The sequence below is a fragment of the Anguilla rostrata genome, chromosome 6 (assembly GCF_018555375.3).
Source record: "Anguilla rostrata isolate EN2019 chromosome 6, ASM1855537v3, whole genome shotgun sequence".
Lineage (NCBI taxonomy): Eukaryota > Metazoa > Chordata > Actinopteri > Anguilliformes > Anguillidae > Anguilla > Anguilla rostrata.
Genome location: NC_057938.1, coordinates 41,691,457 through 41,718,422, shown reverse-complemented (window position 1 = coordinate 41,718,422; position 26,966 = coordinate 41,691,457). Strand labels below are relative to the sequence as shown.

Below are 26,966 nucleotides of genomic sequence, written 5' to 3'. Positions count from 1 at the left end.
TCATGTTGCAACTATTTCAAAAAAAGTAGAATGATTCAAAACAGAATATGATAAATAATAATAATAATAATAATAATAATAATAATAATAATAATAATAATAATAGTTCAGAAAGGACCATTTTAAGATAGGGAACTGAAAAAACATACAAACATAAACAAACGAAACATATGATTTTCTTTCATTTCAACAGTTAAAAATGAATTCTGTGCATTCCATGAACAGCTATATATATATAGTGAGCTCCATAATGTATTTTCCATAATGACAAATACATATTTTCTTCCTGATTTGGCTCTGTACTCCACAATTTTTTATTTGTAATCAAACTTTTCATGTGTCGTTAAAGTGCACAGTCTCAGCTTTTATTTAAGGGTATTTTTATACACTTTGGTTTCACCATGTTGAAATGATAGGACTTTTATACATAGCCCCCCATTTCAGGGCACCATCATGTTTGGGACATATTAATGTTATTTAAATTAAAGTAGTCATGTTTAGTACTTCATCATATATCCTTTGCATGCAATGACTGCTTGACCCATAGATCTCACCAGGTGCTGAGTATCTTCTCTGGTGATGCTCTGCCAGGCCTGTACTGCTGCTCCTGTTTGTTCCAGGGGCTAGTTGCCTTAAGTTTTCTCTTCAGCGTATGAAACACATTTTAATTTGGATTCAGATAAGGATGACATGGCCAGTCTTGCTGCAGGATGCGAGATTGGAAGCATTTGGTTCAACTTTAGCAGTTAAGATGCTCCTGTACACTTCATAATTCATTCTGCTGCTGCTATCAGTGGGTACATCCTCAATGAAGGCAAGCGGGCCAGTACCTGTGGGAGCCATACATGCCCAATCCAGAGCACTACCGCCATGATTTTTCATATATGAGGGGCAGGGTGCTTTTGTTTCCACATTTTGCTCTGCCCATCACTCTGATACAAGTTAATCTTGGTCTCATCTGTCGGACAGGTGTTTGGGGGTTTCTCTTCATTTTTGTGGGAATTCTTAAGTCATCAACTTTTGTGGTTTTCCTTGGCCAACCAGGCCCTTTGTGATTACTGAGCTCACCAGTGTTCTTTCTTCTTAAATGATGTTCCAAACAGTTGATTTAGGTAATACTAAGGCTTGGTCTATGTCTCTGAGAGTTTGTCCTTAATTCTAAGCCTCTTAACGGCTTCCTGGACTTTGATTGGTACAACTATGATCCTCATGTTGACAAATGTCAATAACAGACTCCAAAGGCAATCAAAAGACTAGAATCAAATGCAAAGAAAGCAACTGAACACAACTGACAAATCATAGAGTTCCCCCTTTCAGGGGGCGAAAAGCACTTAGACAACTGGCTGATCAGCTGTTTCTGGACCAACTGTGCATTGTTGCAACATTAGTTCATGCACAGGAAATCCAACAAAAGGTCTAGAGTTGATCCTAGTAGTAGCATTTGAATCTAGAGCCTGTTGCAGTTTTTTGGCAACACGAGGACCAAAGAAGTGTCAATGCCAGTAAAGCAGGCCATCATGAGGCTGAAGAATCTGAATAAACTGATACTGAGACATAGCCAAAATATTGGGTGTGTGAAAATCCACTGTCAGATATATTGTTAGGAAGCAAGAATGCACTGGTGAGCTCAACAATAGTACACAACCTGGCAGACCATGTAAGACCACTGCAGTGGATGACCAAATAATACTTTCATTTGTCAAACAAAACCCTTTTTAACAGTTAATCGGATCAAGGAAACATTTGAGGATGTATGAATATATGTCCCAAAAGCTATCATAAAGAGGAGACTATGCCAGCATAACTTCAGAGGGTTTCATTACAAGATGCATACCCCTAGTAAGCCTCAAGAACAGAACATCCAGGTAAGAGTTTGCTAAAAAGTACATTAAAAAACTGAAAACCTGTTCTGGAACAGTCTTAAGGACAGATGTGATGAGCATTAACCTCTACCAAATAATGGAAAATAGGAAGTGTGGAGAAAAAACTTATCATCATCCAAAGCACTCCCCCTCATCTGTGAAATATGGTGGAGGTAGTGTTATGGTTTGGGCATATATTGCTGCTACCAGAACTGGCTCACTTGTCTTTATTGAGGATGTGACAGCCAACCACAGCAACAAGATAAATTCTGAAGTGTATATAAACATCTGCTCAGATCAAATAGAATGCCTCAAAACTCATTGGGCGGGCTTCAAATTGCTGCAGAATAATGAACCCAAACATACTGCTAAAGCAACAAAGTTTTTCAGGGCCATGAAATGTAAAGTTCTTGGCAGACCAAGTTAATCATCTGACCTCAATCCAACTCAACGCAAATTCAGCTTTTGCTGAACGCAAAACTGAAGGCAAGTAGCCCCTGAAACAAACAGGATCTGAAGAAAGCTGCATTACAGGCTAGGCAGAACATCCCCAGGAAAGACACCCGGCAAATGGTTATGTCTATTTGTCACAGACTTCAGACAGTCATCGAATGCAAAGGATTTGCAAGGAAGTACAAAGTATGATGGCTTTATTTAAGATTATGCTAATTTGTCCAATTGCTTTTGGTCCCCTAAAATGGGGGAACTATATATGAAAAGGGCTGATTCCCACACAGATCACCTGATATGGTTTTAAATATCTTCAAATTAAAGCTGACAGCCTGCACTTGTATTAATTGTTTCAATTTAAATCCAATGTTCTGAAGTACATAGTCAAAACAGCAAAAATATATATATAAAACATAAGACAAAGACTGCCTAATTGCTCTGAATTTAGCAATAAGTATTCTCTTTTCAAATAAAATTGTGCAAATAAAGTGTTCTATGCTCAGAAAAATTGGGTTCATAATCATTCAGAGATTTTCTGCATATAAGGAGATTTTTTCTGAAGGCTTATAAGTAACCTGATGTGACCCATCCAAAGAATGTACGTCCAAAAATGTTATTTTTCAACCTTTAACCTGATTTTCTATCCAAGCAAACTGCAGTTTTTTTTCTCCTTACTGGCAATATGCGATGTGTTTCAAGCCAGTAATAACAAAGAAGATTAATAATCTAAAAAAAACATGTTCACTGGAAAGTACAACAGGGCAAAGTAAATTGCCTTTCTCATAAATAAAGTTCTGTGTATTCAGTCATTTTCCTGATTCTAAGACTGTATATAAGAATGCAGTCCTAAACATGCATCCTCTACATATATAGTCCAATATGGTTGGTCCATTTTGTTCTTTTGTGAAAATATTGCGATGTAACAGTATTCAAATCCCTATTAAATAGTAATACTAGACAAGGACAACGTGACTGTAAACAAATAAGTAACAACAGAAAAAAAAGTTTTAAGAAAATGGTGCCCTACCAGACCTACCGTACGCTCGGCGCCCCCCAGCTAAGCTACGGGCGCCTAAAATGGAAAGAGGGTTATAACTTAGTACAAAGAGAAGGCATTATGAGAGGATCAATGCTAAATAATGTGCTTGTCCCATGCTATGTCTCATGGTTACAGAGGTGCATTCCATCAAAGAATTTTAATTTTATAGGTTGTTCACGTCGTGCTTAATGAATTGAATTATCACTGCTTTTCAGTGTTCTTTATTATTTCATATATGTATATTTTTTAAACACACAATTGCATAAATTGTCTGTTTTCAGAATCTTTGACATCTACGGTAATTTCTACCTTCGTTTTTTTTTCTTGGGAGAATTTATTCAACAGTGTTTCATTCTTTTGCCAGAGTAAAGCTATGATCCCTACAGGAAATTCTGATAATAAACAATTCAAAACCAATACCACCCTCTCTTAAACATATCCATAAATTTATGAGTTATGACAAAATACATAAGGCATACTGAAATTTAAACAACCAACATTATCACATTGAAGCATTACAGTTAGCATCAAGATCAAAGAAGTCACACATCCTCGTAAAAGAAAACACAATCAAAAGCAGCCAAACAAAGCCTAAAAATCATTGTAATTAAGTTGTTTAAATGAAATTCCCAGTATCCCCCAAACAGTTCAAATTTTCTTGAAAAGTATTATTATAAATCACTGCAACCTGCCTGCACAAAATCTCCATAACCGGATGAACATTCATAAACATACTTCATAAACATGCTTAATGTAACTGCTTATAACATCCATATAACAACTTATAACAACTTGTTACAGGCAGTGCCTCATAGATTTCAGTAAACAGTGCCCGTGAGTTGTTATTGGATGTCACTAACATTTATGAATGTTTTACATCAACATGAAGGGCTATGGGGGTCTTGTGCAGACCTAATGTTAATAATAATAATAATACTCTCCAAGTTTAGTGTTAGCTTATAAAGCTAGATACGATGCAAACCAAGAAAGATGCCCTAAGACCCATCATACTCACAGGGCATAGATAGTGGTATAGGGCTGTCACAGGGTTAAAGGTTATCATTGCCTGATTTTAGCCTGAAGGCAAGTTCTTCACAATAAACCACCCCCTCCCCAGCTGGGCTGCACAGGAAAAGTAATGGCATCATCTGGCTGTGTCCTACCGCGATCCAAATAGCCACTTAGGCAGCTCTCGAGGCGTCATTAAAAACAAAATAAGCCTGTAGACACACCGGACAGGCATTCTATGCAAGTTTCCATGACTACAAAACCTCCTCCAAGGGAGGACAGTCCACATTGCAACTCATGTATACTGTTTTGCATGACACCTTTTTATTATTCAAATTGCAGTTTTCTGGTTTGAATATGGTTTTTGTCGAAGCATTTGTTTTCACAATACATAAACAAATAAACAGCCATCATAATAAATGCACCGTGACAAATGCATGAATACCTCTGCAACAATAATGTATGTCAAACAAAATTATTATATCGGGCAGTGTTTAAAATTACGTTGACCTTATATAAGTGTAACCAATAATAATTGCTCTAGCAATGAGTGTGTAATAGCACATTATTTATTTATTTATTCATTCATTCATTCATTTATTTTTACAGAACAGCCACACAAAAAGTAAATATGTATAGAACTGTGCAGCTGACGTAATTAATCAACTTCTTCATTAAATAATATATCATTGTTATACAACAATATGTTATTACACATTCATTTTTCAAGCAATTACATGTTTTACACCGTGGTTATGTTAATTTGGTAGGTTATCCCAGAATGCTCTCCATTTAGATTCCCCTACTTGCATTCAGATATTAAGGTTGTTCTTTGCAAACAAGTTTGCTATTACAAGAACACTCATTATTTCAGACAATTTAACCATAAAATAAAAATATTGCACTCTCATCTCAAATGCAATCTTGAAGTTTAGGCCACTCCAGAACTGGAGTCTCCGAGACTGAATTGGCTCAGTCAGTTTCGGATGCATTTAGTTGTACTGCATTTGGTTAAGAAACAAACAAACAAAACAAATCAACAAAAAAAGACATTGGGGTTTCCAACAGAAAAGCAAAACAAAAACAAAACAAACAGAAGACTTGCATAGAATGATGTATGCAATGTTGAGACATCATTAGTTGAACTGTGCCTTTCTGTATTCAGCACCGATAGATCGTATAGGTTCTCCACCCCAGAGGGGGCCCTCGCTTCCCAAAACTCAGTAAAGGGACACGAGAAGGGAAACCCTTCAAGCGTTTGAGTTTGTATTGTCATTTGACATTCCAAAAATAAGGAGAAAAAAGTTATGTTTCCAGGATCATTATATATATATATATATATCTTTTTTTTTTTTTAAATCAGGAACATGTCCCTGTTTTTTGTATGATTTTGTATGATCCGTCTTCAACGCAGAAGGTAATGTGCATATTAGTTTTCCGATCCATTCAACTGACTATCAGTGCCATGATTTCTGATATTCGGCTCAAATTAAGGCTGATGTGCTAAGCAAGGGAACGTTCCGGGGACACTCCACCTTTGTCGAACGGGATCACTATCCCGTTGAAAAGGAGCCACTCGAATAGTTTGTGGTGGGTGTATTGCTTGAGAAAAGAGCTGAACAACGAACCCTGTTGGAAGATCACACAGGAGACCCACGGTCCAGAAAAATCCAGGTGCAAACTTTACGGAGTAGTCGGAGCAAGACGATACTGTTGGGGGTATGACCAGGGTGATTTTGCTGACAAAAATCTTCTGTCTTTTGGTGGTACCGCTTCAGTGTAGCTTCTCTCTCTGTTTTAGCTTCCACTTCCCACCAGAATTCCAATGGTAATTATGTACCTCAAGCATCACTCAAAGACCATGTCCTATCAGTCAATGGGTGACAAAGAAAACAGGTGAATTACCATGAAGCTATCAGGTATGTAGATGTAGAGAGGAGCCATGTTGGTTTGAGATGACTTCCAGAGCAGCTCTTTCTTTGTGTGCGTACATGGTAGAAATCCGTCCAAACAGCTATTGGTTTCTCCAAAAATTTCACTAGGTCGTGCAAAAAAGAAGATCCTGTTTCTTGGTCAGAATGAGAGAGCAGAGTCTGAAACCCTCTACAGTATGTTCTAAGAATATGTTACCGTAAACGTCTTTGGATATACAGGTATGTTTAATTTGCAGGATTCTTCCACAAATCATACATCCCTCTACATTCCCTCTAGGGACAACTGGAATGAAAGGTCAAAGAGACAAGAGCGAACGGACATTCACAGTCAACACCATCAGGCACTCAGAGGGAGGGGCATGGAGCTTTCTCACAGGAGCTTGTTGGCCCGGGCAGCGACTTTGGTAGGCCGTGGTAGACACACGCGACAAGGGGGGGCAGAAAAAAATGGTCACGGGTATTGGAGGAGATATGGCAGTAATGACATCACTGATCTGAACCAATCAAAGCGTTCTCATTGGATCAGGCCAGCCAATGAGCGACAAATCACGAAAGCTCTGCGCAATGAAGTGGTTCATGGAGTCTCACTTGACCATCACTAGTGAAGGCGGTGCCAGTACATTCAGGATGTGTCATGCATCTGATGAAAGGATGAGGTAGGAGAGCAAATGCTTTTAGATGCTCACACTGTCCAGGTTCATCCAAGAACAATGCCGTGTTTCTCAGACAAGAATGAGGCAAACACAGGAGATGCTTCCTGCGTCTGAGACATTCAGAAGACTGTGTTTGTTTTATATGGACTGATGACAAATGCACAGCCACAGTTGGAATGACACCAATCTTACATAACATGAGTTACCGGTTTATCTTAACGGGTTTACTCATGTATCAACCTTGCGACTAACATGGAGACAAACTTAAATCACACAGAATAGCTAGTCATCTGTACAAAGTAATATATATATGTATATACATATACTGTATATGAAATTAATGTGTCAGATTTTTGACAATTTATATAATTTCTATGATATACCATTTGTTCTTGCATGTTGTTAAACATGTGAGTGCTACCTTGTCTGTTTAAATCAAATTTCAAATACTGACATACAGCAGTAGTTTCCTCAGTATAAGTACACATGCTCTATTCCCTTCACAACTTTCCAAATTCTAAACCCATAATTAAATGCATTAGAAAATTCTGGAATCAATAACATTTTCCCATGAGCATAATCACACAGTGAACAACAGATAAAATTTCCTCATGGTTGATTTCTGCTTAAGTCCAATTCTGAATGTTAACCAAAAAGGTTCCACAAGAGGTGATTTTCTCCAACAGCTGGTTTTTGTATTTTTGGATGAAACCAAACTAACAATCAATACAATTAATCTGAACCTCCAGTTTATGGTTAATTTAGTAATAATCACTGTCACGTACTGCAGCTGTAATAATACCACTCATATGTGTTTCTAAAATGAGATTAGGTTTTTGAAACTGGGCTGTTTAGCAGATTCAAATCAGTTGCAGAAAACCCAAAGCAAAAACTTCACTTAATTATACTCCAGTAACACATTTTAAGTGTGTGTATTTTTGACAATTTGTATCAGGAGAAAGAACATTGCTGCAAAGGCTACACTTTGTGGCTACCACAGAGACTGTAAAGAACAGTAAGATTTGCCTTAAAATTTCACTAACAATTAGACCTTAGTTGGCAATTTCTTATTTTTGTACAGTAAGTAAGCTAACATTTGCCGTGTGACCATCAGATAGTACAAATGGAATGGATGTCCATTGGTATGGATAGATAAAAAGTAGAAAAAAACAAGTTGAGCATTTTTCCTTGGCTGCTATGTAGGAAAACTCGACTTTGCTTAAAACCAGCAGGGGTGAAGCTGGAGAAGTAACATCCAGGCAAACCGTTTGGGTTATTAGAATGATTCCTTCCACATGTTAATATTGCTCAATTCTACATTTTCAATATATGTGATTATGGCTTTAGAATGCAAATTGCTACAATCGAAAATAATATTTTAGCATGTGTACTTACAGTAAAGAGGGAATTACTGGATTTACTTAATGTAAGAAATCTGACACAAAGGTGCACAATGGCACTATGTCATTCTTGTTTTCAATCAGTTACATTAGGCATTACTACCTGAGCTCAGTATTCTCAAAAGTTTTCCATTTGAAACTGTTGATAGTTTTACTTTAGATTATCGTGGTGACTCACTTTGATCTCCAAACACAAGTTTAAAAATATTTCATTTTGGAGAAACTATACAATACAGTAAATAGCAAAATATAAATTTTATAATAGAGATACACAGAGTCTGGAAGGATTATTTGTGAGATTTGCTCTTTTTGAATTTTCGTACATTTTTATTAGTGAAGGTTACAAAAATTAGAGTTGATGTACTCAAGAGGAATTTCACAGTATTACTTTCAGTAAATGCAGGCATTTCACTGAAAATTTTCATCATTAAGAGAACTCAGGCTCTAGCATAATCAGCATGTAATTCCTATGGAAACAGTATAGCCATGGATACTGTAGCTGGGATGCATGTTACAGATAAATTGCCTCTGCAGTTTTACTCAAAATGGCCCGACTTTAGAGCTGTGCGTCAGTCTTTATACCTTCTAAATCTAAAAAAATACAATTCATCCACTGGTGTTATTTAAAATTCTTAATAAGGCAAATCCTGCAAATACATTCACCCTAAACATTAAACTCCTCTCCTATCCCTTTGCAGAACAGAAAGCAGAGTAATGAAGAGGAACAACTTTTTCATAATTCGGAAGTCTACACCGATAGTGTCCTTTATATTTACTTCAGGTATGGAACAATTTAAGCCGAATGGGTGGATCTAGCCACAGTTCTGCGGGTGCGTAGAACACTGGGCAGAGCATCACAGGGTTTTCCGCAAAGGGGGTACAGCTCTACTCAAGACCACTCGTGCTCTATGGCTTGCTAACATAATGAGCACAGTTTAAAGGTACAATCATTTCTGCACTCTCCAAGGTCACGGTTCTCTCCTGGCGTGAGCCACCCACTGAATGCTGTAGACCCGGAAGCTGCAGTGGCACTTAGGGGTCGATGTGACAGGGGTCAAAGGTAAAACTCCCATCATCAACTTTCCACATTCCAGGGACTCTCAAATTTTAGGGAAACAGAAGTTTGCTTTCATTCAGAACAGCTCAACACAGCACCACCGATTGGAAGTTACAGTGCCGACTACTACTTAACTAAAGCCTGGAATTCATCGTGTCTGGCAGAGTACATGAGTATTCTTTTTTGGACCCTTCTAGGAACTCTCTCCTGCTCTTGTTATGCAAGTCTTGGAACCCATGTACTTGAGGAAATCTCTTTCCCGAGTTCCTATGGAAATGACATGAATGATCAAAATGACAATGACAGGTATGACATGGGCCCACTGGTGTATTTCCTGCTCCAAAGTTCCAGGCTGGCGCTCCTCCTGCCTCCCGACCGCCTCCTCGCCCTCCGTTTCCTGGTGTCCCACGTGGAGTCCTCCGAGGGTCTGGAGCTGGAGGGGCTGTCGGACCCCACCGTGCCCTCGGGGGTGCCGGCGTCCTCCGTGATCTCGATGCGCGGCGGGTCCATCAGGTCCAGCATGGCGATGGGCGACGGCGACGGGTCCGGCTGGCACATGACCGCCCGGTCCACCGTGTTCTGCCTGACGGGCCCACTGGTCCCGGCCTGCGTGCCCACGGAGACGCGGTCGGCCGGGCCCCCAGGGTCGCCCTCCCCGGCTCCGGCGTCCCGCCGCAGGCTCCACGTGCTGTAGCACTGGGTGAAGTTGAAGAAGTTGCTGTTGAAGGTCTTGAGCTCCCCGCAAACGTCCCGCCTCAGCTCGGCCAGCTCGTAGCGCATGGCCGAGATCTCGTCCTTCCACTGCATGTTGAAGGCCGCCACCATGTTGGCCGACTCCTTGAAGGCCTGGATGGCCTGGGGCACTGGCGGGTCGGGGGCGGGGGCGCTGGTGACGGGCACGCGGTAAGCGCGCGGCGACGCGGGCGGGACGGACACGGCCGTGACCGTGGAGCTGGTGCTGTGCTGGCTACGCGTCACGTCGTCCATCTGCAGCCGGTCCAGCTCATGGTAGGCCAAGGAGCTCTCCGCATCGTCCTCTTCTAAATTGTCATCGTTTAGCAATGACGTACCTTCCAGCATATCATATCCCTCTGGAAGACAAATTTAAATATGGAAATAGACGCAAATTCAGATGGGAACAGCTGGAGAGTCAGGTGAGTGAGATGCCTCTTTCACTATCAGGAGTTAAGTACAGACGGCAGGATTCAAGGTGCATTCATAGGAGGCCCTGAATGCTCTGCATTGTCTCTGATATATTTACCAAAGGCATGTGAGTCAACAACACTGTTTTTTTGGAGCGTGCTTTTCACACTTCACTCAATCTAAACACCATACCATTGATAAATGCCATTGAAATTCTGTATTTGTTCATTCCCGCACCTGTGGTGTAAGAGTTTTCTTTAGTCACCAGATTATCACTTATATTTATAATTATCACTTATCTCAAAACAATCATCTTCACTTTAATGATGCCTATTACAGAAACATATAGTGTGCTGAATTAACTAGCTTAATGTATTTCATATTGTTCTATGCACAGTTGTCACTGCACCGGATGGTTTAAATTAATCGCACAGTGCAAATATTTCCGTACACACTCATTAATGTGTGGGCTGGTGCAATCTTGAAAATTATAGCATTCTGTCAATACAGTTTACTGCAACCCTGTTTCAAATATAGCAGGCCATTACTTAGTACAGGTAGCAGTCAGTTTGGAGGCAGAAGTCTGGGGTTGTGTGACTTGTAACTGAACAAATTAACAGTCAGTAATTCCTCCAGCGACTCCTAGTACACTTATTGAGCTGCTGCTCAGGCCTAGTTACCTTTATTACTCCAGTTCTGCTGTGAACCTCACCTTCCATCCACACAACTGTTTGATACGGCACTCCGTAAAGAAGAATCCTTACCCTCTGCTTTTAGAATCCTTACCCTCTGCTTATTAAATGCATTCCAATCAATTATACCCTCTGTGAAATGGTAAAGAGCTGGAGTTTTGTTTAAATTATTTTATTTTTTCCCAGCTTTAATATGTGAACACCCTCTGCCGCAAGGCTCACGCCGCCCCAGTGTTTATGTTGACTCACATACCGTCGGTTTTTCGTGGTGTTTACACTGCCTTCTCACTGTTTAATAGACATCCACCTTTAGATGCCTTTTCCACCTTTTCACTGCACAAAACACTGCTGGTCCACCGGAAATGGTCCCCGTAGCCTTTTTAGCTGCTGGTCGCCAAGTGGGGTTTTTAAATAAACGCCCTCTGAAACAAAATTGATACCCACAACTTTAACGACAGCATGAGAACCAAAAAAAAAAATTATTATTTTAACGTGACACCACAGCTTTCAATTTTGTGCAAATGAAAAGAAGAAAGGGCGATTAAAGCATCACAACTCTTCATTGTTTTTGGCCGAGAAGCAGATATGAACCCTATTGAACACGTGAGGTCCTCAACATGCAGGGACCGGTCAGCGAGGAGTGTGTGGGGCGGAGCCACACACACACACACACACTCCCTGACTCCGCCTATCAGGGCTGCACCAGGGAGGGGCTGCAATCCCACAGTCAAAAATGGCTGATCACCTTCACACCATGGATCGCTACAAATCGGTCCCTTGTGTCACATGTACAAACTGTGTCTCATGTACAAAAATTTTAAAGATCCCGGTGTTACAATGTTTGGATTACTCAAAGAAGGGAGAGAAAAAAAAAATCAAGCACGCAATATTCTCAAGACGTTACAGTGATTTTGCAGCGGCGTGTTTCAGTGGTAAAAATTATACTGTAACATCATGAGAACAGAACATACTAGAAAGTGCTTTACAGTGACCTCCATATTGCCCCTATGCATAATATTATTTCAGGCATTGTCTTAGCATTGAGTTAGCAACAGTTTATTACACTAATTTAAACCCAGTTATGCTTTATAAAAAGAGTCAAATTGCATATTTAGGGTATACAATTATGTGGGTAACTAAGGAATTTGGGAGAAGGATTTAGTGTCCAAAAAAAAAACAAAAAACTGCTGCAGATTGTCCACAAATTGTTACATGAATAGGGGCCAATATGTGGAAGTCCCAATATGTGACAAAACCTATTATAATTACTGTGAACTTCATCACTGTGCTGTATTACGTTTGTGGAGGTAATAAAAATGGATCTATTTTCGGTTGAGAAGGCAGTGCAAACACACACATATATACATAAATATATGTATGCGTGTTGAAATTAAAATACCTGTCACAGGCACCACTGATGTCTCCAGCTGTTCTGTCCCCCTGGTAATTCTTCGAGAGTTCGCTGGTCAAAGGGGAGGGAGTTCTGTGCTTCTGCATTGAAGGGCATGATTGGACAACACCCCCATTCAAGTGCCAGCTGGCCTCGACTTTCTGACTTTGCAAAGCGCTTTTATTTCTGATCTGTCTCGACTTAAATCAAAGCCTGCGCGTCTGCAGCGCGTATTTTAGATTTTGTGCCGAGGTGATGACGGAGGTAGCTTTTTTGGACATCGAAATGTTCTTTGGTTTCGTCATCCCTTTTTTTTTTCATTCGGAGCTTTTCTTTCTCTTTCCGTTCTACGCCACTGTCACAGCCACGGTTCTTAGTCAACGTTCTCCCGGTTTATCACAGGGCAATTTGTTCCTTTCCTTTGTTTGTAACTGATAGGAAATACAGAGGTTTTTGTACCGTTTAGAAAAAGAAAATGCTTGTGAATATTGCTTGAAGGACTTTACAGAGAAATGGCAGAGAGGTTTCCCATGGCTAATTTAGTTCCTGAGTGAATGGTAGATGCATTGTCCTCAACAGCCCAGTAGAACAGGATATATGGAACACCGGAACACCAAATAAAACTGACGCATAAGCGGTAGAGCCAAATTGACTTTGCGCCCATTGGGTGAAAGGAAGTCAGCTGGTAAGACGGTGGGATTGGAGAACACCCCTTGATCCTCAGTGCTTCAGTCTCAGGGGGGCTGAGAGGGAATCTGATCAAGCAAACCCAATTGTGGACTACAAAAAAAAAAACAAGATAGAACTCCAGATTCAAAAAACAAAGCAAAAAAAAACAACCCACATAAGAAAAACAACCATAATCTCCCATTTTAAATATATTCATGTAAAACAAAACAAAACAAAAAGATTCCAGAATGTAATAATTTTACATTTGTGACATCTGATAACATAATTTCAATAGGGTTCATAGCTTTACTCTGAGGCATACACCAAATACACTAATAAATTCACATTATGGGGTTTTGCTTGCACAAAGAACCTTAGGTACTAGAAACAAAGTTTAATATTAATTATTTTGTAGTGTGTTGCACAAGACATAGTAATTGCACAATGCATATGGGAGAACTCTGAAGAGAAAAATGATACTTTCTGTGCATAAATTTATACTTGCACTGTATTCATGAACAAAACATTGACTTACTCCAGAGAAGATACAGGTACTAATACAAAGTGGTCAAATTCTCTTCAGGCTTCAAACAAAAGTACCTCTAACATAATACTTAATGCCGTTTTCCAAATTATATAAGCATAATTATTCAAATGTAAATTTTTGTCATTTCTGTTCCTATACTCCAGTGTCTCTATGTTACTACACAGAGTATCCAGTATGCTCATTTTGCTACTGCCCAGAAAACCATGACATAATAGATCAGTTTTCTGTAAAGTAAAACTCATAAAGTTGGTCAATCCTGTGTATATTTTTCACTAAGACATGAAAGCACCATTTTTAGAAAGCTGGTGAGATTCTCCCTATCACGTTTTAAGCAACACAAAACAACAATTTAAAAAAGACAAACAGTCGTGCATTAAAATCGCTCGTACATCTTAACCAGCACTTAAGTTACTTTGTGCAACCAGCGCTAAGTTCTTTTCCAGAGCTCTTTAACTTACCGTACGTCGATTGCATGTTTGTTTTTTTTCCTTTTTTTTTGTTTTTGTTTTGCTATCCCCAGTCCTCTGCTCTGTAGGCTTATAAGTCAAAATAAGTTAGACGTGTTTGGACAAAATTAAGCAAATGAGAGGCCTTCAGGACCAGCACAGGTGCAAGTTACTGCTCACTGAGAACGTTGCGAAGGTTAACCCTACATTGAATCACTAAGTCTGAATACATCCCCAGACCTACACACCCCCCCATGACCCCCGCCCCCCCTCCCCCCAATCCTGCGTATCCCATATCCAGCTAAACCCTTCCCTGAGAAAGCTGTGAACATACATTACAGACACAGTATCACAGAACTCGGCTTCGTTAAGCTCCTGTCTTTGGACATGCTCAGAACAGAACCTGTTCCTCTTCCGCATGCTGTGTGATGTGCCTGTAGTGTGTGCGGGTTTACGATAATTATGGCCGCTGTTACGTCGTTTTGCATTGGCCCCCTGTCTACATTCCCGCTCTCCCAATCGGGCACCCAGATAGTGACGTGTGGATCGTGCAAAAAATTAATAAATGAAAAAAATAAAATAAAGAAACAAAATGGCAAGCAAATCTTTCGGAAATAAGCAAAGATGCAAACCAAAACTTTAAATAAAAACAAAAATTCAGAAAAGGGTCAAAAAGAACATTCACTCTAGCATCTCTCAAGCACAAGGGTACCCCACTGTACATATGTATGTATGTTAAGCACGTTCCCATGAAAAGTATGTATGTATGAAAGTATGTAGTCTAAGCCCTCTCTCTCGTTTTTTTTTTTGTTTTTTTTTGAAGAATACTGTTACCTGTTGTGGATCTGAGAGTTGAAGTGACAGTGGAGGATGTCATTGAAGGTATGCAGTCATCGTCTTGGGAATACCCAGCCTGAATAGCCCGCAGGTAACTGTGGCTCCGAGTGCGGAAGCAGCCCGGGAGGTCCAAGGCATCCATAGCCTGGGATTCTACTTCGCTAAAAACGGACTCGCAAACTGATTCAAACTGCCCATTGATCTCAGTCTCACTCACCTGAGAGACAAAAACAGGAATAGCAGTCCTTAATTTTTCCTCTTCCTTTCTCTTTCTCATTTTGACTCTTCCCCTTTGTACAGTAAATATGAAGGAGTGTTAGCATAAAATAGAGATCGTAAGATCCCAATCTTTCAACTTTTTTTCAGGAAAATTTTGATGTTAAGAGAACAGAAAGAAGTAATGAACAAAAATAAGTATCATTTAAATCTGGTGTACCGTTTTAAGATGAACAATCCCATTGGCTGCCATCACAGCAGAATTTATTACTATAGGCAAAAGGGGAAAGCAAATGTTTCAAGAGATAATGCAAGAAACATATCCAGGTGCATCACAGCATAATTCACAAAAACTTTAGCATTGCACAAAAACTCATCTTTAAAAATTCAGTGAGCACAATTCCACATACTGATGCTAAACCCCTGTTAGTATTACCATTCTAATATTGATATAGTAATATAACATAAAGCTGGGTGGGATATGTGCGCACACACACACACACACACACACACACACACAGTGAGGTCCATAATGTTGGGGACCAAGACATATATATATATTTTTTATTTGGCTCTGTACTCCACAATTTTAGATGTGGTTAAAGTTCAGATTTTCATCTTTTATTAAAGGGTATTTTAATACATTTTGCTTTTACTATGTATAAATAATAGCACTTTTTATAAATAGCTCCCCCCAATATCAGGGTGCCATAATGTTTGGGACAAATGGGTTCACAGGTGTTTCTCATTAGTTAGGTGTGTTCAATTGCATCCTTAATGCAGGTATAATAGAGCTTTCAGTATCTAGTCTTGATTCTAGGCTTTTGCCATTACCTTTGGAGTCTGTTAGGGGCATTTGTCAACATGAGGACCAGAGCAAGGCCAATGAAAGTCAAGAAACCCATTATGAGGCTGAGAAATAAGAACAAAACAGCCAAAGACATAGGGCAAACTATAGGCTTACCAAAATCAACCATGTGGAACATCATTAAGAAGAAAGACAGCACTGGTGAGCTCAGTAATCACAAAGGGCATGGTAGGCCAAGTAAGACCTCTTCAGTTGATGACTAATCATTCTCACTATAATGAAGAAAACCCCCAAACACATGGCTGACAGATCAGAAACACTCTTCAGGAGGCAGGCGTGGATGTGTCAGTGACTACTGTCTGCAGAAGACTTCACAAACAGAATACAAAAGCTACACTACAAGATGCAAACCACAAATTAACCGCAAAAACAGGATGGGCAGGTCACAGTTTTGTAGAAGTACCTACAAGAAGTACCAAAAAAAGGTCTTGTGGACAGATGAGACCAAGATTCACTTGTATCAGAATGATGGCAAGAGCAACGTGTGGAGGTCAAAAGGAACTGCCCAAGATCCAAAGCATCACCCCTCACCTGTGAAACATGGTGGTGGGGGTGTTATGTTTGAGCATGTATGGCTGCCACATATACTGGCTCACTTGTCTGAATTGATGACGCAAGAGCTGATAGCTGCAGCAGAATGAATTCTGAAGTGCACAGAAGCATTTTATCTGTTCAGGTGCAAGCGAATGCCTCCAAAACACATAGGATGGTGCTTCATCCGAAAAGAAAGACAATGATTCCAAACATACTGCTTAGCCATTCTTGACTGGCTAAGACATTCACCCAAGCTAAATCCAATGGAACATGTGTTTCATTTGTTGAAGAGAAAACTTAAGTCAACTAGCCCCGAAAAAGCAGGAGCTGAAGATGTCTCCAGTATAGGCCTGGCAGACCATCACCAGAAAAGATACACAGCACCAGGTGATGTCTATGGGTCACGAACAGTCATTGCATGCAAAGGATATGCGACAAATTACTAAACATGACTACTTTCATTTAAAACATTAATATGTCCCAAACATGATGGTGCTCTGAAATGGGGGGCTATGTATAAAAAGTGCTGTAATTTCTACATGGTGAAACCAAAGAGTATAAAAATACCCTCAAATAAAAGCTGACACTGCACACTTTAACCACATGTGTATTGTTTGATGACAAAAACATATTTTGTTCCAAACATTATGGAGTTCACTGTCTATACAGTACACTATATCTATGTGGGTTTATCTAAAAACATACAATATGGTATGGTGCACTTAATCTGTTTCTTATTATCTGTAAATAATTGAATTTATATCTTTCAAATGTGCTAAAAGCTATGCAATTACATACATGTACATTTAAAAATTGTAGGTATTGGCTAATTACAACATGTGAAAAACAAATAACAATTATGGTGAAAAATATTTCATTTCACATCATGAAGGTACAAATTAATGCAGCTAATTTCTCCTTAACAATGGAGATAAAATGGTAACATTTGCAGTTACCGTCACTTTGTGTAAAACTACCTTGCGAAAGCTAGGCTAAGAGCGCAAGGTAAGCAGTGGTTTGCGGAGGAAGGTTTTCATTTCAGTCACACCTAGCCAACAAGCATTGGAGAATGTAATCATGAAAGCTCTAAAATGTTAGCACAATTTCAGTCTGAAACTGAAAAGGCTGCTTCCTTCCTATTACACCGTCCATTTCATTGGCACTGTACCTGAATGTTTGTGTTTGTGTTTGACTCACATTCATCACTAACCTTGAACAGACACCCAGGGTAGCAACACCTTCAGAACTCATAGATATAGAATTACTAGTTTGCACATTCCATGTATAGCCGTCCACTCATACACGCTGTGTAGTCACATTTGACTAGAAGACTCCTGAGAATGGCCTATATGTAAAAGTATTTGGCTGTTTAAGTTCTAAGTCTAAGTGTGGATCCACTCAATGTCAGTGCAATGGGAAGGCTGTTTAGATGTGCATAGCTTTCACTTTGTGCCAAATCTAGTGATTCTATATCTATGGTTATTCTCCTGTCATCGGAAGGTGACATGCTCCGCCTCTCCGGCCCAAACGGCACCATTTCTCTTCCTTTCCTCTCTCACTCCGCCCGTCCGGCTTGCCGAGGATTCAGACCCGGACTCACCTGGCTGATGCAGCTTGCCTGACTGAGGGTGCTGACTGCCCGCATGTAGCTCTGGTTTCGGGAGCGGAACTGGGGGGGGTTAAAGTTGGTTGCTGGGTCCAAAGTTACACTGGAATGGGGGCGCATGTCTCTTGCAGTTTGCAAGTGGTAGCTCTGACTGAACGGAGAGAGAGAGAGAGAGAGGGACAAACGGGAACAAGAAGGTTATTTTCCCAATCCCTACATCTGAGTCACCACCATTTTAAAAAACAGAGTTAAAGTTATGAGTGATATAATTAATATCTCACAGCATCATGTTAATACATATACCAGATTCCCAAGCTCTGTATCTCATTCATATTCATCTTTCCTTCAATGTAAATTTTATGTCCTACTAGCAGCATTTGTTTTTCTGGCTCATAGAATCTAGCTTTGAAATGTTGTGAATTATGAGATTTGCCTCTTTTTTAGAACATTTTTTAGGACAAATATCCCATTATAATATGATTAGAACACTGTATGGGCACATAGCCAAATCAGTAGAAAAACAATGCATCTGCCGGGTGTTCCGCACCCCCACTCTAAAATTCAGAAATGCACATTTCAAGAGATGAAAATGCAAATAGTATTTTTTCTTAACCAATGCTGTCTATATTATATAATATTAAGTCTGAGTTGTCTCCAACAACACCCTCCACCTCCACCAACCGAGCTCTGGTTTCCATGGGAAACATGGTTACCAAGGGCTCCCTGTTACCATTGCAACTGCTGAAAGTGCCCTAAAAACTGTTAATGTTCAAGAATGAAGGGATGAGTCATTTAGAAATTTGATGTAAAAATAAGAAAATGCTCTAGATCTTTCCCAAGGACATCATGAATTCCAGGCTACTCTTGGCTATGCACAATAGGCTCGCAGAGTGGGGATTGGCTGAGCTACTGTCTGTTCACCACAAAGACAAACGAATGGCAGCATAAGGTTAAACGGAAAGCAGAGCTATAGACGCTAGGATGTGGTGCAACAGCATACATTTGATACATTCTTATTAAAGATCCTCTCCAGATGTATTTGAAAACCTTAAAATATTCTATATTGAATAACAATTTATTTAATGTGGTTTTTCCAATAACACATGTTCAATAAACTACTGAAAATGGTGCAGTGGCATCTGTACACCTTTACCCTCGTTGAAAATGCCAGAAACTATGAATATGCAAATTGCCTACACTTGGTGCTGTGGTTCTGGGATATGTAGTAGGCACAGCTTCCAGATTAAGAATCTGTTTCTTTGTGAAACACATTGCCTTCTGCATGAGGTTCTGGAAGCGTCTGCAAAATGTGCACTACAAACACAGATTCCCTCAATACTGTCAGTAACATCCATGTGATTTTTGGCATCTCCTTTGATAAGTGGAACACAGATCCTATGGGACTGCATCCTAAAACTGCACAGTCTGCCATGTTCAACACACACAAATGTCACAACAATGTCGCTAATTACTCAGCCTTCTGTGCGCCAAGGTTTCAGTTTATCACATCGCTCTCCTCATATCTTTGCATAGCGGACCGTGATAGGTTCAACATATTTGTGATGTCACAAATTTTGCTCGTTCATGCACATTTCCAACTCAGATTTTAGGGAAGGTTGAAATAGCTCCATGTCTACAGTGGAAGAATGTGGAAGAAGAAAAGGTGCTCTGGTGACAAGTTCTGCACAAAAATCAATCTGTATAGTAAGGCCATGCATCTAATGAGTTAACCATGAACGCGTTTCAAGTCGAGGAGGTCTTTAAAGCCAACCACTACAGTTACTGTTTGCTATTTACACCATTCAACCCAGCACCTATGATAATGTTATCACTGGCTAGCTACCTAGCACATAATGCTGCCAATTAGCGATTTTGGAGAACTGTACTTCAACACATCCTAATTCAAATAATTAAAAATGGCAACATTAACTTTAATAGTAACATCAACATTGTTATGGTGTTTTTTTTTTGTTTGTTTTGTTTGTGTTTTGGTATTTATTTTTCAGAGGGCAATATAATGTTAACAAAAGTTGTTGCAACAATAACTTTAGGCTAATACAGATTATGAATGCATGCTCAGCACAGTTTCTTTGGAAAATTTAAATTCAGGTTATAATTCATGTGGGCTATATTTTTAATTTTTATTGTTCATGCAGAAAACTTCATATGATATTGCTTTTTTGTTTGCATGAAGCTAAGAACAAAAATGTTTTTCTTCAATGTTTCAACTAAATGAATCAATAAATGACAATTCAGGAATAATCCTCAATTTTTTCTCACTAGGGCATTCTGCAATGAATTAGTAAATTAGTAACTTAAGGCAAAGAAACATGGCAAGAATTAGAAAAGCTAAGTTGGATTCATCCAGGTATAGGAGTGTTTTTAATTCAGGTGACACAATTTCAATAATCTAAAGAATAACACTTCCACTGGTGTTTGCACCCAACAGTTGCCATAATAAGGACTCTTATTATAAAAGCAAATAGACAGTGTTCCTGACCCCTGGGGAACAGGTCAGTCAAATGAAAAAAGACTTTTTTAATTCCATTACATACTACAACCCTAAGATATAGACCATCTGCATATAATGAAGCACTGTGTGGCCTAAAGCCACAAGATGTCTAGAGTACTTTTTTTAATGAATTCTAGGGCTACTTCAGGTAAATATCCACATTACTTAATATTCTGCATTTCTGCTAACACATCCTATTATACTGTAATTAAGCTGGCCTAAGCTCTTTCAGACAGAAAATGGCACTTTATCAATACATTTTTTTTCAATCCATTCACTTTGGCTATGGGTAAACTACTTGCATTGCATTCCAACCTTAAACATCAAACTGAAGAAAACTGCTGACATTATCTCCTTCTTGCCTAACATGTTTGAGAGAGAGAGAGATAGAGAGAAAGCAAGAGAGAGAAAGAAAAAGGTCTAAATTTTATGCACAATCCTCTTCAGGTGATTTGCACAAGGAAACAGCCATGAACAAATACAAATATGAAAAAAATGATGAATGCGGAAATGTTCTTGTAAAAATTCGTACACGCAGTTTACAATCAAATGTGACTGTACATGCTTCGTGAATGAGGCCCAAATATTCCCCCATGCAACCTCTACCTCCTGATTGCGATCACTGTTTATGCAAAAATGATCACATATTTCTTGGGGGGGGCACAGCATTCTGAGTGGGTGGGCTTGGCCCCCTTAGGTCCATCCATAGCAATGGGTCCATGTAAACAAATACCATCCAGACACACAAATGTGCAGTATATCCTGTATACACAACATGGAACCCAAACCATGTCACCAAGCCAACTGTTATTCACATGCTTAAGGTACATATCTTTAACATTTTCAAGAATTCTGCAGGGCAGAGATGAGAAATAAATTTCTTGCACAGCCATATGTCATGTGGCTGCCAGCCATATGGACCATCATGCTTAAATTTGCATATAAAAATGATTTTCTATCAACAGGCTATTCATTTGAAGGTTACATATGTACGTAATGATTAATATCTTTCAGCCAAACGAATGTACATTTACTATATGCAGTATTGAATAATATATGACCTGTCCAACAACCAATATAGACTCTCATATCAAGGAAGTAGTACATACTGAATCTCTCTGCAAGACTCACGTTAAGGACAGAAAAATCAGTAGCAGAGCAGGAGACATTGCAATGAGAGCCTTTTCATGTAAAGACATGGGATGGTTGCCAAATAAGTACAGTATGTGGAAAATTTCAGAAGTCTTGGTAATTCTTTGGACTAAAAGTTGTACTATGCATGCAAATCAGTATGTAAATTAGACAGCACTACATACATGCTTATTCAACTCTGAATGTTCAGTCTTGGAATTTCAGTGCAATCTAGAAAATTGGTCCACCACTCACTGGAAAAATCCCACAATGTTTTGCTGCTGCATAATTCCTACAATATAAGCCATCTTTTCTGAGTATGGCAAAGCGAGTGAACTCTTATCTTGTTGATGAATGGAATGGTGCCGAAACTTCACAATCGCCTAAGTTTTCCCACAACAGAAAAAATGTGCATTCCAACAGCCTGAATGCTAGCTAGCAAAGGGAAAAATTTGGTACACAGGAACCGGTCCATCATCCTTTGACAAAAAACGTTCATGCCAGTAAGTCAGTGGCGGAATCACACGTGTCCCACAGCAATCTACACACACCGACACAAACATGAGTGTTAGTATTACAAAAAAAAAAAGCCTAAAACTGTACACACAGTTAGCCTTCAGCCGCGAAGAAACAAGCTCAAGTGCTCAACTCACCGTCGCTTCAAAAAGCCTAGAGAACCGAGGCATTGAGACGGCACTAATCGTGCCGCTGCTCTTAAAACCAAAGCCCCGAGCGAATGCAGGCAAAGCAGGCGAACGCTAATTTTGTGTAATTTCTCTGGTTTTTAACACACATGCGATGGGCTGCTGCACGACGTCTCAGTCTAGATTGTGAAGAAAATGGATGCGGCTTCTATGTCAAAGCTCAATGATAATGGAGTAGCAGAGGTGCAATATGGAGCGCATTCATGGATGAAATGTATGCTCTGATGAATGGCAGCCCTGCCAAAGGGGCAGTTCTGGATGAGTCAATTGATATGAGTCACATGAAATGCCTCATTACTTATGTGAGATATAGGCAGCGAAAAAAATGGAGACGCAACAGATGCAGAGATTGATTAATCAGTCATCAAACATGAACTCAACAGACCACCTCTGAGATTCCCTGCGCTGGCACGGGTGTCTGTCGTCCTGAGCAGAACCAGATAGCGACCGCTCTGTGCGATCGCACATACGGACGCACGGGCTCGTCGCCACGTCAGCTGCGATAATTAATTTTAAATGAGCGCATTAAAAAAAAAAAAACAAAGAAATTTAACGGCGTTAAAGTCTCCTTATCTATCAACGGCATAGATACGAAGAAAGAAATCGGCATTCATCTTTGAATCCGAGAGCTTAGTAATGAGCATTCATAACTAATACAATCACGGTGAGTAATTGCCCTATGTCGCATTGTGGATTAATGGGCATGCTTGCGTGTAATTTTGATTAATCACAGTTCGGAACAAAGTTATTTTAAGCCCCCCCTAAATAACCAGCATTGATTGAACGGCTTTTCTCCCCTGAATGGGCCTGTTACCTGCTGAAAAAGTAGCCATTAGTGCTGCTGCTTTCCTGTGGTCGGAGTGGGACTGATTCTCTATTAGAGTATCCATCATTTTACCTATTCATTGATCTCGTCTGTCCCGTCCTATTTTTTGTTTCTGTCAGTTTGTCTTTTTAACATTGACTGTTTAAACTTCTTTGACTGTTGTGCTATTTCAAATGAAGACAGGCTGAATTAAAGGATTGCACATCCTGGGAAATCATGCATCAATAAATTACCTGAAGCAGATGATAAACAAAACCAATTATTGTTTATTAAACTATTATTTTGCAACCTTGTGGTCCAAAAACTGCTTTATGGAAATGTTGCAATGCTATGGCAACCTGCTTCTGTTGTTGCCATGCAATACCAACTGATGGATAGCTAAATTATGTTCCACATCTATAATTTATGCTCAAAGACAGTGATGTCATGAATAAGGGGAGGAGCAGGAGGTTACAAAGAACTAAGGGAAACATGACAGCCACACCTACACCAAAAAATGATTACTCAAAAAAGTCCTTCATAAATAATGGAAACAAGAATTGCAGACAGACATGCCAAAGAGATGTCCATGAATAAAATATATCTGTTTCTGGAACATAGGTTCCCAACTTAAGGAATTCCCTTGCAGGCTGTTTGGGGAGTTCTCCCCAAAATACATTTACGCCTCAAGGTTTTTCAAGGCCTCAAATTTGTCACAATGTTGGTACAGTATGCCTTCAAAGCGCACAGCCAACCAGTAAATGCAATGCATGTACTGTATAATGAAACAAGAAAAGTTTGCAGCAATCCGGTTTGACTATTTCTGTAGCTTATAAAAATAATAAATGATAAAACAAATTCATCATTTATATCCCTTCAGTTGTTGACATCAGTTGTTGCAATAAAGCAGCAGCATTCAACCTCGGTCCTCGGGACCCTCTGTGTATGCTGGTTTTCATTTCAACCACAATTGCTATCCCAGAATTTCAACAAGCTGTAAAAAATTGTTTTTTTAAAATTAGATACTTATCATGTTTAGAGGGACTATTTACCCTCTTAAGCCACATTATGTCTGAAATAGCTATGCACGGCATGAATAATAAAACTCCCATATTTATATTGTGTGTATTGTGCTATATTGCAAAAAACTGCATAAAAGGAGTGTGGCAGTGCTTGGATTGTGGGAGAGGTTCAGGGCATTTGGAGGACCAGGCCTACTGGTTTAGTAGGCACATGCACCTGGAGTGCATTACTAATTAGTCCAGGTATTTAAAGTGTGCTATCCTGCCCAGTAGGGGTCTGTGACTGGGGGATTCCCAACCCAAGAGAGAGAGAGAGGAAGTGACCAGCAAGGGAAAAAACTGAAAAGCTGTTTCGTAATTTTTGTCTATGCTATTTTAGTTTGTTGTGCTGGTTTATTATTTTTTACCTGGATCCCGTGAGGGTGATAGGCAAAGCTGTTCTATTTATTTTTGAAATTACCGCGTCCTCTCTCTCTCTCTGGTATAAAATAAATACCGGAATATTCCAAAATTCTCGCATCTCTTTGTGTCCAACTCTTCTGTCCACCAAAGGGGTGTGTCACGGCAATGCGACAAGGCATATACAAAATTATTTAATTGATCAAGAGGTGATATAGGTTCCTATTTGGTGAAGGTGTGGACACATGGCCACTAATTATGAAAGAAAAACTAATTATAAAAAAACTATGGTTTACTTAAACACAAGTGTTCGGCAACATAATTAGGAGCCTACTGATTCCCCTCAGTGCTGAATTGGCTCAGGATTTAAACCTTTTTTTCCCCTTAAAGAACAACTGAAATTTCATTGAAAAAAATTTAATTCAGATTTATGGAAAAAGTACAATATTTATGTTTATGAAAAATTCTAATAATGTAATAAGACCTGCACCGGTACAGAACTGAAACCCAATCTATTGGTACAGTTTGCTCAGTATGAATACCTCAGACATTTACTGGATTGTACTAATATAAATGAGGTGTGAGATAATAAACTTCAGTGCGACTTTAATGGAGTAGCATTTACTAATCTGGGAATTCATCATACTGGTGCATCCAATTCTGTGGCTGCCAGCTTGATTCAGTAGCACAGGGTATCTACTGGAATATACTGCGCTGATATTTTTACACAGGTTTGTTCAGGTATATACTTATACCCATTAGATTCTAATATGACATAATATTACTGTTTATTTTTAAACCCATCAGCTAATACAGCAAATAAAAATGACAAAAACTTGAAAAATATGAAATATGAAAAATATGAAAAATACAATCATGTACAAATTGTCTTGAATTTTTACCCAGTTATAAAATAAGCTCTTGAAAAAGTGTCAAGAAAATTTGGTATTAGACCATTCTGTAATGCCATCACGGCATAAACAGCATCCTACACAGCTAGTACAGGAAACAGGAAGCTCCTTTTATGGTCGGTACTAAATAGAGAGGCAAGCCCCGTTCAAAAGGGCCCCTCGGTGAAGAGTAGCAGCGGCTCCATCAGCTGAGAGCAGCCACAGGCCTACCTTGGGGGGTCTATGTGGGGCCTGTGCATTACAGACTTTAGGGCGAGGGCGTCCGGCCGGATGGTTTTTTGGGGCGAGGTTTTGGGGCTGGTGTCCGACTCGCCGCTCTCGTCGTCCCCCATGGCCTTGACGTAGCTGCTGCTGCGCATCCTCCTGCAGGGGATCTCCTCGTCCCTGTCGATCCCCGGGTATCCCCCCCACTCGTCTTGAGGCACCTGCGCCACAAAGAGCAGAGAGCCGTCAGTCAGTCTGACCCCAAGTCTGCGCAGACGGTGGAACTGCAGGCTGCCCGTGCAGACGCCACTGGACAAACATGTACATTGCACTGTATATTTTTGCTGATGGGAAAAAATCTTTCATGCAACTTAAGACACAAATATTTTACCAGAAGATTTAATTAATATATAACACAACCAAGTCAGCATTTCAAAAAATGAGACAAAGTTTACGAGCATGTCCTCTTTGCAGTGCTTAACTCGCTGCACAGCTTGGTTTCCCAGAACCAGTTTTATATTTCCTGCACTGGTTAGCTGGTAACAGTAGCACTGTCTGCACTAGCAGTTGTCTTTCCTTGTATCACCACTGGTGCAGAACTGATCCTGCAGACACAACAGCCATTTGAATTGGCATCAATTGGCCCTCGTATACACGTTGCAGTTGACAAATAGTAATTTCTACTGCATTTGCTGAAATGCAATATAAATTGCAAATCGATTACACGGTTGTAAACAAAATTGGTTAATACAGAATAATACACTATGAAAGGGAGTTATTTTAACAGTAATAACATAGGTTACTTCATTCCCCAGTGTCATAGGGGGTGTATAATTTTATTCCGGAAAACTGTAGTGTAAGGGTCTAGATTAATACTTCCAATATTAAAAACCCCACATACTTAAACACTCCATGGTTGAAACAGTT

At 39.6% G+C, this 26,966-nt stretch overlaps 1 protein-coding gene across 1 annotated transcript in view; it reads right to left on the bottom strand.

Moving 5' to 3' along the window:
- Positions 1 to 3,780: 3,780 nt before the first annotated feature.
- Positions 3,781 to 26,966, bottom strand: part of dlgap2b (discs, large (Drosophila) homolog-associated protein 2b) — a 130,295-nt gene continuing 107,109 nt past the window's right edge. The window contains exons 4-7 of the mRNA XM_064339752.1: positions 26,046 to 26,260; positions 18,346 to 18,502; positions 15,125 to 15,344; positions 3,781 to 10,494 (exon numbers count right to left, since the gene is read on the bottom strand). Of these exons, the coding sequence (XP_064195822.1) occupies positions 9,692 to 10,494; positions 15,125 to 15,344; positions 18,346 to 18,502; positions 26,046 to 26,260 (1,395 nt within the window). The 3' untranslated portion in view covers positions 3,781 to 9,691. The remainder of the gene's footprint in view (positions 10,495 to 15,124; positions 15,345 to 18,345; positions 18,503 to 26,045; positions 26,261 to 26,966) is intronic.